The 12,814-nt window shown below is 40.7% G+C and overlaps 1 protein-coding gene across 1 annotated transcript in view; it reads left to right on the top strand.

Moving 5' to 3' along the window:
* Positions 1-1,777: 1,777 nt before the first annotated feature.
* Positions 1,778-12,814, top strand: part of LOC122945979 (cytochrome P450 2C5-like) — a 36,933-nt gene continuing 25,896 nt past the window's right edge. Inside the window, exon 1 of the mRNA XM_044305234.1 lies at positions 1,778-1,960. Within this exon, the coding sequence (XP_044161169.1) occupies positions 1,778-1,960 (183 nt within the window). The remainder of the gene's footprint in view (positions 1,961-12,814) is intronic.

Below are 12,814 nucleotides of genomic sequence, written 5' to 3'. Positions count from 1 at the left end.
AGGCTACAGTTCAAGTATGTATGCTGGTTCAGGTTCTGCTCCATGTCTTGCTGCTGGGTGGTTTCTTCAGTAGGCGGGTGAAGAAAAGTGCTCAATAGAGACTCAAGACTTAAGTTACTGCTGATGGAGCTGATGCTGCTGTTGCCTGCCCCACCTATTGTAGAGAGCCAGTAGTCATCCCTCTGCTGAACGGTGATAATGTGGCTGTCACTACACAAGCAACTCAGCATGCATCTGGCCATTTGCACAAGGGATTTAGAAGGACTCCCTGTCTCCATCTCCACTGCATACTTCGATGGTGTGTTGGGGTCATCTGACTGGTCTTCCTCATCACCCTGTAGCTCCTCCTGCTTCTCTCCTGAAGCTTGGGTAGATAAACCACCTAGTTCTGTATAAAATTCCTAGACATTTATGTCCTTCTCCTCGTCTCCATCCTCCTCCTATGTCGGGCCAGCCTCCACAGGGCTCAGGTGGCCGCAAGATGTAGGTGCCACGTCTTCTGTCACATCACCAGTCAAATTTATCAGCATCCCCTCCAGGTTGTGAAGGAGTAGGAATGACATAATTCATTCCGTAGTCCTGGTAAATGACAAATAAAGGGTCCTTTTCAAAGGGCCTGAGGAAATGGCAGATGTCACACATGAGCTGCCACTGTCTAGCATCAAAATAACACAGGGGACTAGTTCTGTCTGCCTGCATCATTAAGAAATCGGTCACTGGTTTCCTCTGCTCATACAGTCAGTCCAACTTGTGGAGGGTGGAGTTCTAACGTGTGGAAACGTAGAATAGGAGACAATGTAGGGGAACATCATTCTGCCTTTGCAGCTCAAGGAGGGCACGTTTTGCACAGTAAAAGTGGCTAAATTGCATGCACAGTTTCCTTGACATTTTCAAGATGTTTTGCAGTTGGGTGGAAGACTTCAGGAACCAAGTGATAACCAGATTGAATACATACACCAAACAGGATGCATGAGTCAGCCCCTGCCTGATGCAGCACAGATAGAACATTCTTCCTGTTATCAGTGACCATGGTTCCTATCTCCAGTTGGCGAGGAAACAGCCAAGATTCAATTTCTTAGTTTATAACGCGGAGCAGTTCCTCCACGCAGTGACTACATTTCCCTAGGCTGTCTAGGTGCAGAACTGTGTGACAATGTCGTGCGTTGCATAGTTGTTATTCTGGAAGACCACTCAGAACTAGTACATACGGACATACGCCTTCGTAGGTTTCCTAAAAACAAAACAACAAGAAATTCTTTTACCAAGACTTTTGCTAAGTGGATTGATTTTTCATTTTATATACAATGCCAATACAAGGTGTTCATAGCCTTTAAGCCTAATTATAAAATAAAAAATAGAATAATACCTCTACCTTACAAAAAGTTATTTAGCGCACTTTGAATGTTTTACCACAGAAACATACATTTTAACGAAAATATCATTTGTGAACTGAGGAAGAATACATTTTATGTTTACTTTTCCTCTGCAAAGTCCTATGCTACATGCTTTCAGAAATGTATGGATTAATTACATTTTTCTTAATCTTTGTACTTAAAGTGCAATGATGAGTCATGCTCCAGCCTCTTGTTTCACAGTCAATGTGATTGGATCCTACACAAAGAGTTGAGTTTACCTGCAGAGAAGTAAACATCCACAGTAGATGCCTATTAACTAACAGAGTATCAGGTGTGCAAAACACAACCCTCTTTTGGGATCCTACATATAAATAGTCCTGATTCACCTAGTGCTGCATTTAATTCAGAAGAGCACTATTAAAATGGAGTTCATAGGAGCAACTACTTTGTTACTACTAGCATGCATAGTCTTCATCCTTCTAAGCATAACGCAAGCCAGAAAAGGGAAGAGCAAAGGTAAAATGCCACCGGGGCCAACACCATTGCCCATCCTGGGAAACATTCTTCAACTCAATGGAAAAGAAGTGTTTAAGTCACTCAATAAGGTACGTTTCTATAATTTTAGACTACTTCTTAAAAATGAACTTGGTGATAAAAAAAAATGTCAGGAATTTTTAAGTTAAACAATTATAGATATACTTATATGCTAAAGACACATGATATGAATGAATGATCTTCTGCAGAGTGCATCCAGGTTATAGCAGCAGATTTGTTTCTCTAAACTTTACAGAATAATACTAAGTGGAAGAAATTTCATGACACAGATGTCAAAAAGCCAATCTTCCCCATGTTTGCTGATTTCTTGAAAATGTATTATTAGTAAAATAAGAGCTAATCAACCTCATTACTCGCTCCATCGTTGTAATACAGCTTAGCCTGGAGAAGAGAAGCTGCATCAACAATAATTAGTAGAATATTAATATTATTATTATTTTATTTCACAATTTTAACTAGTACAATCATTATAAAAAGGAAAACACAACCTCAAAAACCAAATGGGACCACGGCATCTGTGATGTAAAAACTGGGAGCGCAAGGATTGGGGGAGCTAGAGTCTGTGTGCAGCAGCCCCTGCCCCCCTGAGTGACAGGAGGCTGCTGCACATTAGTTCCTATAGAGACCTTGCCTGTGTAATATTCTCATAGACTTCTCATATGAGAGAAGCAATCTAATGATTGCTTGTTATAGTTTCCTAGGGGAACTAAAAAAAAGTGCAATAATTTATTTTATTTTTTTATAATGATTAAATATGAACATTCAGATCACCCCCTTTCCCTAAAATTAAAATTAAAGTTCATAAACAATAAAAAATGTGTATTGCTGTGTGCAAAAACGCCTGTATTATTAAAATCTATTATTATCCTATATGGCAAACAGTAAAACGGAATAAAACGTCAAAATGGCCAATTCACCGTTTTTGGCCAACTTCACGTTTCAAAAAATGTAATAAAAAGTGATCAAGAAGTCATACACATCCCAAAATTATATAATTGAAAAACACAGATCATCCTGCAAAAAAATAAACCCTCACACAGCTCTCTACACATAATAATAAAAATGTGATTGGGGTAAGAATATGGTGATGCAAAGAAACAATTTGTTTTTCCAAAGTTTTTAATTTTTTCAGCAATAAAACACAAGAAAAACTATACATATGTGGCATTGTTGTAATTATACTGAGCGTGACGAGATTTAGACTCCAGCACTCACTTATTTTGAAGTGTCAAGTTCTCCGTCTTTATTTAGCAAGTATTTCACAGACAATACAGGATTCAAATTCTCTCTGGTGTAGACTGTTGACGCGTTTCGAAAGATTCTTATTCGTAACAGTAATTATACTGACCCATAGAAAAAAAGCAACAGGTCAAAGAAAATGCTATAAAAACAAAACCCATAAAACTGTGGCGAAATGTTGTTGTTTTTTTTATTATTCTACCACATTTGGATTTTTTTCCTGCTTCCCACTACATTTTATGCAACCGTAAATGGTGCCATTGGAAAGTACCATACAACAAATAACAAGCCCTCATATAGCTATGTTTATGGAAAAATATAAAAAAGGTTATGGTTTTGGGAAGGCTGGAGGTAAAAAATAAAAATAAAATTCCCAGTCATTAAAGAGTAAAAAAACAACAACACAGGAATCCAATGCAATATTTAAATAAAATAAAAAAAACAATGTCATCCTGTCTGATGGGTTTAAGGAATTAACACTCTCCATCGACACAATTTTATACCATTCACAATTTCTTCTTTTATATCTAATTCCCAAGCCCTCTTCTGTCTCCCTATATCTTTTACTCATAACTAAAATCAATCCACCATACACCCGTGGTAAAAAACTAACAAAAAACAAAAACTGTATCCCTATTATTGTTTAACAAACTTTCTAGTGATTCCTTCTGTATATTTTTGTGGTTTACCTGTACTTTACTACATATAATAATATAATCAGAATAAATGTTTATCTGCAAATTTTAGTTTAGTGCACTCAATAAGAGAAACAAGAAAAACTACGTACCGTAAGAGTCTTGCAGGTCTGATGCCTTTTAATGGACGCAATGATGTCACATAGCAAGCTTCTGATACAACATTAGTCCCTTTATAAGGTGTACTACAAGAATGGATGAAGAAATATATACAAAAAGAGCAGAGACATGGTATAATTAATGGACATTTGAAAAGCAATAGAATATCAAAACTCTTGAGAATATATTCTCATTTGTCTTACAGAAAGGATGTGCAAAAGTTTTATGGTCACTAAATTGATGTTATCTCTGAGACCCGCCACTATGTGTATAGAAGATTCTTTAGCTCTTGTAAAGTGCCATAAATCCTTTAGACAAATTCAGTCCAGTATTCAATGTGTCCAGCAGTGTTACACATCTGTATTCCTAAATTCTTCTGCCTCTTTGAGATTTGAAACAATCTTTTAAACCCTTAAAGACTGTACCTATTTTTTATTTGAACATTTTTGACTTTTCCATTTTTGATGTTCCAATAAGCACAACTTTTTTATTTTTCCATTCACATAGCCATATGAGGGCTTACTTTTTGTGGGACACATTTTTTAATGCCACCACTTAATTTTCAATGTCTTGTATAGAAAAACAGGAAAAAAAATCTTTGTGGGGTAATTAAAAAAAAAAAAACTATTCTGCCAAGGTTTTTGAGGTTTTGACATCATGGCATTCATGGTGCACTAAAAATGACTTGATGTCCTTATTTTGCTCGTCAATATGATTGCAGCGATAACAAACTTGTATAGTTTTTATTTTGTTTAATTACTTAAAAAAATATAAAAACCTTTGAAAAAGATCCAAATTTTCTTTGCATCACTATATACAGACAGCCATAACTTTTTATATTTCGGCCTACAGTGCTGTATGAGGGCTTGTTTGAGTAACAAACTGCAGTTTTATTTGTACACATTTTTGATCACTGTTATAATTTTTTTTTTTTAGGGGGACAAGATGACTAAAAAATGGTGAATCACATGCTTTTCATTTTTTTCCATTACAGCATTCACTGCACAGGAATTTTTTTTTACATTTTATAGTTCAGACAATAGGTTTATTTTTTATTGTTTATATATTTTTATATGTAAAATTGAGAAAAGGGGGTGATTTAAACTTTTAATATTTTGGTGTGTGTTGGGGATCTGGATCTTATCTGTTGTCATTATATAGGAACAGGTTTTGTATCTTTTTATCTTACAGGGATACAGTATATTACCTTTTTGAACTTCTAAACAGAATATTTCTCAGACTTGGAGGTTGTCGGAAACATAGCAAGGGGGAAGATCTAGAAAAATCGATTTTAACTGGCGAAAGTTACCGTATTTTTCGCCCTATAAGACGCATCGTCCTATAAGAAGCACCTAGGTTTTTGAGGAGGAAAATAAGAAAAAGAAAACTTTTGATCAAAAGGTGTGCTTTTGGTGGGTTTTGAACTAGTGGTGGTCTGTGCATGACACTTTTATGGGGGATCTGTGGATGGCACGATTATGGGGGATCTGTGGATGGCACTGTTATACGGGATCTGTGGATGGCACTGTTATGGGGGATCTGTAGATGGCACTGTTTATGGGGGATCTTTGGATGGCACTGTTATGGGGAGGGGCATTTGTGGATGGCACTGCTATAGGGTGGGGGATCTGTGGATGGCATTGTTATAGGGTGGGGGATCTGTGGATGGCACTGTTATGGGGGGGGATCTCCAAGTCTGCTATATATGTGTCATCCACAGATCCCCCTCATAACAGTGTCCCCAATACACCGGCCCTCCGCTCACCGCAGTATTTCTAGACATTAATCCTTAACCTGTTAATAAGTTTAACTAAATCTGTGCTCTCCTCTGTTCCCCTGTATCAGTACAGCACTTACTAACAAGCTTCCATAGCAGGCAGAGCAGACGGCAGCAGTAACGTCACGCGACGTCAGTGAGTGATGTTACTGCTGCTGTCCGCTCTGCCTGCTATGGAAGCTTGTTAGTAAGGGCTGTACTGATACAGGGGAACAGAGAAGAGCACAGATTTAGTTAAACTTATTAACAGGTTAAGGATTAATGTCTAGAAATACTGCAGTGAGCGGTGGGGCCCGGTTTAAGAGTACAGTGACTGGACCAGGCCCCCCCACTAGTTCCGGACTCCAGCCCCTCCTCTCTCCCTGCTCATACATTGCCGGCTGCGATATAAAATGGAAGCATTTGCCCCATAAGACGCAGGAGCATTTTCCCCCCACTTTTGGGGGAAAAAGTGTGTCTTATGGGGCGAAAAATATGGTATGTAGGACATGATGTAATTTTTTGACAACTTTCCTCAGTACCTCTAATTGCAGGTTGTAGGTCACTACCAGAATTACATGCTTGTTCTGTTCTTTTCCTTGTATTGGAGTTGACTTCTGGGTATCCTGGTGGATCTTGTGATCTGATCTTCAATTGAAGCAGGATAATAACTCTGATGTAAAAATGTCCTTTTTAGATGTTGTAAATGCTCATCCCTGTATGATGGGCTGGAACAGATTTGATTAAATCTGATCGCCTGACTGTAGATGATTGACTTTTTAATGTGTTTGGGGTGGAAGCTGTCCCATTTGAGGTATGTAGGCCGGGTAATAGGTTTATAATACATGTCAGTGTTGAGCTGTTTTGTATTTTCATGGTGGTGTCCAGAAAGCTGATTTCTATTTTGGAATAGTGAGGGATCAGGATTTAGGTGGAATGAAATGTATTGAATCATTCAGGGAATTTTATCAGGTCATGTTCAGAGTCAGTCCAGATTATTAGGATGTTATCAATTAAACTGAAGTAGGCCAAAGGTTTGATGGGGCATGAAATATATCTCCTTGCCAATAGAGAAATACCATATTTTTTGTTCTTTAAGACGCACTGTTTTTCCCCCCAAAGTGGGGTGAAAATGTTAGTGCATCTTATGGGGCAAATACTAATGAGCGCTTCCATTATGGAAGCGAGTGCTCATTAGTACAGGAGGACCCGGAAGAGGAGAATGCAGCACTCTCTTGGCTCTGTACTCACCACTTCCCTGTCTTCCTCAGCCTCTCGCTGTATTGTGAGGTCTGATCTGAGGTCTAAATGGGGGACTTATTGAGATCTGATCTGAAGTCTGATTGGGGGAATTCACATGGATGTCTGATGTGAGGTCTGATTGGGGGACTAATTAATATGTAGGTCTCATGTAAGGTCTGATTGGGAGACTTATTAACATTGGGGGTCTGTTCTGAGGTCTGATTGGGGCTAAAATCTGAGGTCTGATTAACATTTGGGGCTGATTGGGGATCTGACCTAAGGTTTGATGAAAAAAATGTTTTTTCTTATTTTGTTCTTCTATAACCTACGTGCATTTAATGGGCAGGAAATACGTTAATTGTGGGTGAGAATAAATTTGGAGAGTTTCAGAATAGTTGGCCAAGATGGTGTCTTTAGGGAGAGGATTTATGATTGAAAGATTGTTCAATAAGTGTCCTGTCGATAACTTACTGTGTTCCTCACTAATGATTTGAGGATGCTCTCTATCAATCCTGAATTTTTTTTCAGTGAGGGGTCCCACACCTGAAATGATTGGGCTCCCTGGAATACCCAGTTTATAAATGAGATTTTCAGGTCCTTCAAGAAGACCTCAGATTACCTTTTTTAACTCTCTAAGATATTTTTGAGTTGGTTATTTCTCCTTTTTGATTTAGTATTGCGTGTCTGTATATTGTCGACATGCCTCTAAAAGGTATCAGACCTGCAAGACTCATTTGTTTTCTCTAAATTAGACCGCTAAACTAGTTTTCTACTGGCTAATACAGTACTGGACTTCTTATTTTTCAGTTGACTGCAAATTTTAATACATTTCTGTTGTTGAATGTTGTGTTAGAATTAGCATATCAAATCTAAGACACTAAGAAGATGTAATGTGACTTTAACATTCTGGTAATTTAAGTAAAAGTCTTTATTATCATCATGCCAGGGCTAGGGTTCATAGGGCTATGTTGCCCAAAGATCTACACTAGAGATGAGCAAATGTCCTTAAAAAATTTATTTGGTCGGTTCGTCAAATTTTCCAAAAAGATTTGCCACAAATAAATTTGGATCAAATCTTTTTGAAAAATTTGGCTAACCGACTAAATCGAATTTTTGAGAAATTCGCTCATCTCTAGTGTAGATCTTTAGGCAACAGAGCCCTATACACCCTCGCCCTGGCATGATGATGATAAAGCACTTTTACTTAGATTTCCTGGCTGCAGAGAGCCTGTAAACTGGTGTAGAACACTGTGCCTTGCAGAAACACGCATAGGGAGTCTGCTGTGGTAGTGAAACAATACTGCGAGTCAGTATGACACGCAGATGACAGGCGTCACTCTTAGAATGACTGCACACTTCATGGGGCCAAAACTGACCAAATAACTCAAGTGTAAACTCAGCCTTACAGTTCATTGTTAGAGCCAGGTATAAAGAACTGAGCAGAGGCCCAAGATCTTACTATAGCGTGAAAGAGCGCACTCCTTTTACACCGCTGTCAGCTGATTCCACATACAGTAGATTTCTACAGAATCTGTTCTATTAAACGCTTATACAAGTAGAGCCCCCCTGACAGAGTGGAGAGGGTGTCAGCAGTAAGTTTGTGTTGACATCAATGATTATTTTGCCCATCCTCTGATCCATCAGAACAAAAAATAAAATAAAAAACGATCCTGTCTGTTGAGCATCCACCTTCACTCGGTCAGCATTTGGTCAGTAACCCATCAGTATTGCTAAAGCCAAAAAAAATACAGGAGTGGATCTAAAACATGGATGACAAGTGAATGGAATATTTGCATGTCTTCTGTGTTTTGTACCAACTCCTGCTTTTGGCTACCAATTCTGATGCAAAATAGGGACCATGCCATACGGGCCTTACAGCTGCTACATAGACAGGATACGTTGTGTGTCTCATTTTTCTTTCAATCTGACAGATCAGCAGAAGGGTCAAATAAATGATGATGTCATCCAGGCCAAAAAGGCAAAATAGTGGCCCAGTCATGGAGGGCAAAGGGTGGGAACAGCTTTACACTAAGTTACACTATTAAAAAAAATACTATAGCACTATATTAGCTAAATTACAGTCTATATGTGTATTTTACGAATATTCGCTATATTGCTATAACTTTGTTTTCTAGAATATTCGTCATATTCGTAATATTCTAAGAAACGAAGTTATAGCAATATAGCTAATATTCATAAAATACACATATAGACTGTAATTTAGCTAATATAGTGCTATAGCATTTTTTTTAGTCTAAATTTTTTCCAAAACTGAAGTCCAGAAGAGGCAAAAAAAATTAGACTATAAAAAAAATAGATTATAGCACTATATTAGCTAATTTACAGTCTATATGTGTATTTTACGAATATTCGCTATATTGCTATAACTTATTTTTTTTTATATTCGTCATATTCATAATATTCTAAAAAAACTAAGTTATAGCAATATAGCGAATATTCGTAAAATACACATTTTAGCCATAGCTAACAAATAGGAAAGTTGCCTTATACAGTTAAAAGAAAATCGCAATAAGCGAATAATTAAATCGTTTCGCGATAAACAAAATAATGAAATATCGCAAAATCGAATATGGCACCGCCCGCTCATCACTACTAACAGGCCTAATCACAATCTCTTAGGCGCCAACCTGCGTTTTGGTGCGTGGATGCTTTTAATGACCTGGGTCTTGTTCTGTATCCGATGATGTCTTTAAACTGAAACGCAACAAGTCTCTTCAGCAACCATGAGGTCCTGCAGGCTAGCTGTGTTCCAAAGCTCCTAACAGCCTTTTTAGAACCAATCCTTTGATTCCGGACAGGATCTGGGTACGGGACAGCGATAAGTCCCTCTCTGCTGCGACTCCGGCCACTCCAGAACACCCGGGTGCCGGATGCGACAGGATTCTGTTCACACATAGTCCTTCTCTGTTCCTCTCAAGATGGAGACATCAGCAGCTTCCTGGTTCTCCTTCAGACTGTGTGAATCAGTGACCTGTAGTGGTCAAAAATACAGAATGACAGTTCTATTGAATCAATATGCAAGTATAAAGTATTCAGACAATGGTGACTGTTTCTCCCTCTTACAGCAGGGTGCTGTCCAAATATGCCACCACTTGCTGGTTAAGGTTCTGCTCCAGCTCTAGCTGCTGCTGCTGGTGAGTAGTTTCTTCACTAGGCGGCTTAAGAAATCTGCTCATCATTGACTCTAGACTCAAGCTGCTGCTGATGGAGCTGGTACTGCTCTTACATCACCACCCTGCCATAGCAGACATAGCAGTGGAACGAGAGTTCAGAGGGCCTGACTCTATAGTAGTTCAGTTTCTCCTCTCTCTCAGTAGGTGTAAAAAAGGCCCCCATTTTGGACCGGTAGCAAGGGTGTAACATGGTGGAGAGCCAGTAGTCATCCCTCTGCCGAATGTTGACAATTCGGCTGTCACTACGCAAGAAACTAAGAATGCATCTGCCATTTGCGCAAGTGACTCAGAGGGACTCCCTGCCTCGATCTCCACTGCATACTGCCACGGTGCTTCTGGGTCATCTGCCTCATCTTCCTCATCACTCTGTAGCTCCTCCGGCTGTTCCTGCCCTTCCTGCTTCTCCTCTCCTTTCACCTGTGTAGAATAACCACTTATTTCTCTACGCATTGCTTGTGCTTGAATGTCCTCCTCCTCCTCTAGTTCAGCCCCCTCTGTAGTCGCCACATCTGCTGTCCCCTGGCCAGCCAGATTTAGCAGCATCTGTTCCAGGACATGAATCAGTGGAATTACTTTTTTCATCCTGTAGTCCTGTCGACTGACAAATAAAGTGGCTGTAACGGTCACGTACACACACACACACACAGGGGGGAGGATAGTGACCACTGCGCTCCACCCTTACCCCTGGCCCTGCCTACTTGCCTCGCAAGTCCTGATGTCAGGGGACAACTGGACGGCAGTCTCTAGCTTAGAATTCGTGCTGGGAGGACAGACAAGACAAACAACGGATATTGAACGGACCGAGTCAATACCAAGAGAGCAACGAAGTACAAATGGAGTAAGCAGAGAATAGTCAGGAGAAGCCGGGGTCAAATACCAGGAGAGGAATAAAGTACCACAGGAGTCCACAGAGAATCGTCAGATGGAAGCTGGGATCGGAATACCAGGAGAGCAGCGCAGTACAGGAGGAGCAGGCAGAGGATCGTCAGGGAACACAGGAACAGGTAAGTATGCCAGGTAACAGAATCGCAAATGAACCTAATTAACAGGCAACCTGTGGCCAGCAGGCTGCTTGTTAAATACTGACTAGCTGGGGTCATGTGACGTGGCCAGCACCACATGACCCACGCTGCTGAATACAGCTGAACAGCGAGTGCCCAGCTTGTTGCTCAGACCTCCCCTGGTTGCCGGGGGAACTGAGGATGCCGGCCGCTCTGAGGAGACGTGCGCGGCCGGTCCATCCCGCCCCCTATCACCTAGGAGACGAGGTTGCCACTGGTTGATGAAGCGGTTGCTGCAGCGGGCTGGACCACCAAATCAGAACAACGGTTCTCCCAGGCCACTTTATGGTAACGGTGCATGTGTTGATGCAGGGCTGTGGTGCCAACATTGGCACCCTGGCAATGCTTCACCTTCTGACCACAAATTCAGCAAATTACCATGTTCACCTCCTCCGACGGCTTAACAAAAAACTGCCAGACCTCCGAGTATGCCATTTTCCCCCCAACACTCCGCACTGACTGCCTGCTATTGCTGTCTCCATTAACCTCTGAACCTCTACTTTACGGGCAAGTATGCTCCCACGAAATGGGTGGTCTACCCTGGGCACATTTGGCTCCCAACCTCCCACTGCTGCCACCCTGATGACTTACGGACACTCTACCACCTTGCTGGCTTAGCAGCTTCCTCACACGCAAGCTGCCACCCTCTTCTCCTGATGATGATGAAGCCCCTTCTTTACTCGGCTCCCAAGTGCGATCGGCAGCATCATCATCATCCGCTATTGTCTGCATGTCAACTGTCTCAACAGTCTCAGGGCCAGGAGCCTGACTGCTCGCAACACCAGCTCCCATGCGGCTCTTATCATCTCTACTTGTGTGCCTACTGGAGGAACCGGCGGTTGTCTCCTCTAGATCTTGGCTGGGCAGTAGCTGTTGACTGTCCTCTAGTAGCTCGCGCTCACTGAAAATTGGACCCAAGCCTATGGCATATAATAATTCTCCCGCTGAGGGGACAGAAAATGACAGAGGCAGATTGAGGACACAGGGCTTTCACCCATGCAAACTAAGCATCATGTCAGAGGAACCCACCGACTCTTGGCTGGGGGTGTCTGATGTCACTTGCGATGAAGTTGCTGGTCAAGACACGACCGCTAGATGACACTGGGAGCTCAGGCTTTTTGCTGTGACTCCTGCTGCCACCCCCTTCTTCTGCTGCTACTTCTGCCTGCAACAGAAATTTTTTGGCCACTGCCCGTTCCCTTTGAAGGGCCTGTCACCTGTCTGTCTGAAATACTGTATAATAAAATAATTAAAATAATACACCCCAAAAAAGGCTGTAGTACAATTTAACTTCACTGCAGAATGGCAATTAAGACATATTTTTTTTCCTATTAATACACCCCCCCCCCAAAAAAATAATAATAATCTAAATTCACAGCAGAATGGCTAAAAGGACGTACATATATTTTCTATTAATACACCCCATAAATGGCTGTAGTACAATGGAACTTCACTGCAGAACAGCAATTAAGATGTATTATTTTTCCTATTAATACACCCCAAAAAAATTATAATAATCTAAATTCACCTCAGAACGGCTTATAGGACGTATGTATATTTCCCATTTTAATACACCCCGTAAATGGCTGTATCGCACAGCACTTGCACGCCAATAACA

Source organism: Bufo gargarizans, chromosome 9, assembly GCF_014858855.1.
Source record: "Bufo gargarizans isolate SCDJY-AF-19 chromosome 9, ASM1485885v1, whole genome shotgun sequence".
In the NCBI taxonomy this organism is placed as follows: domain Eukaryota; kingdom Metazoa; phylum Chordata; class Amphibia; order Anura; family Bufonidae; genus Bufo; species Bufo gargarizans.
Note: the sequence above shows the minus strand (reverse complement) of the source record. Positions and strands in the feature narration are given on the sequence as shown.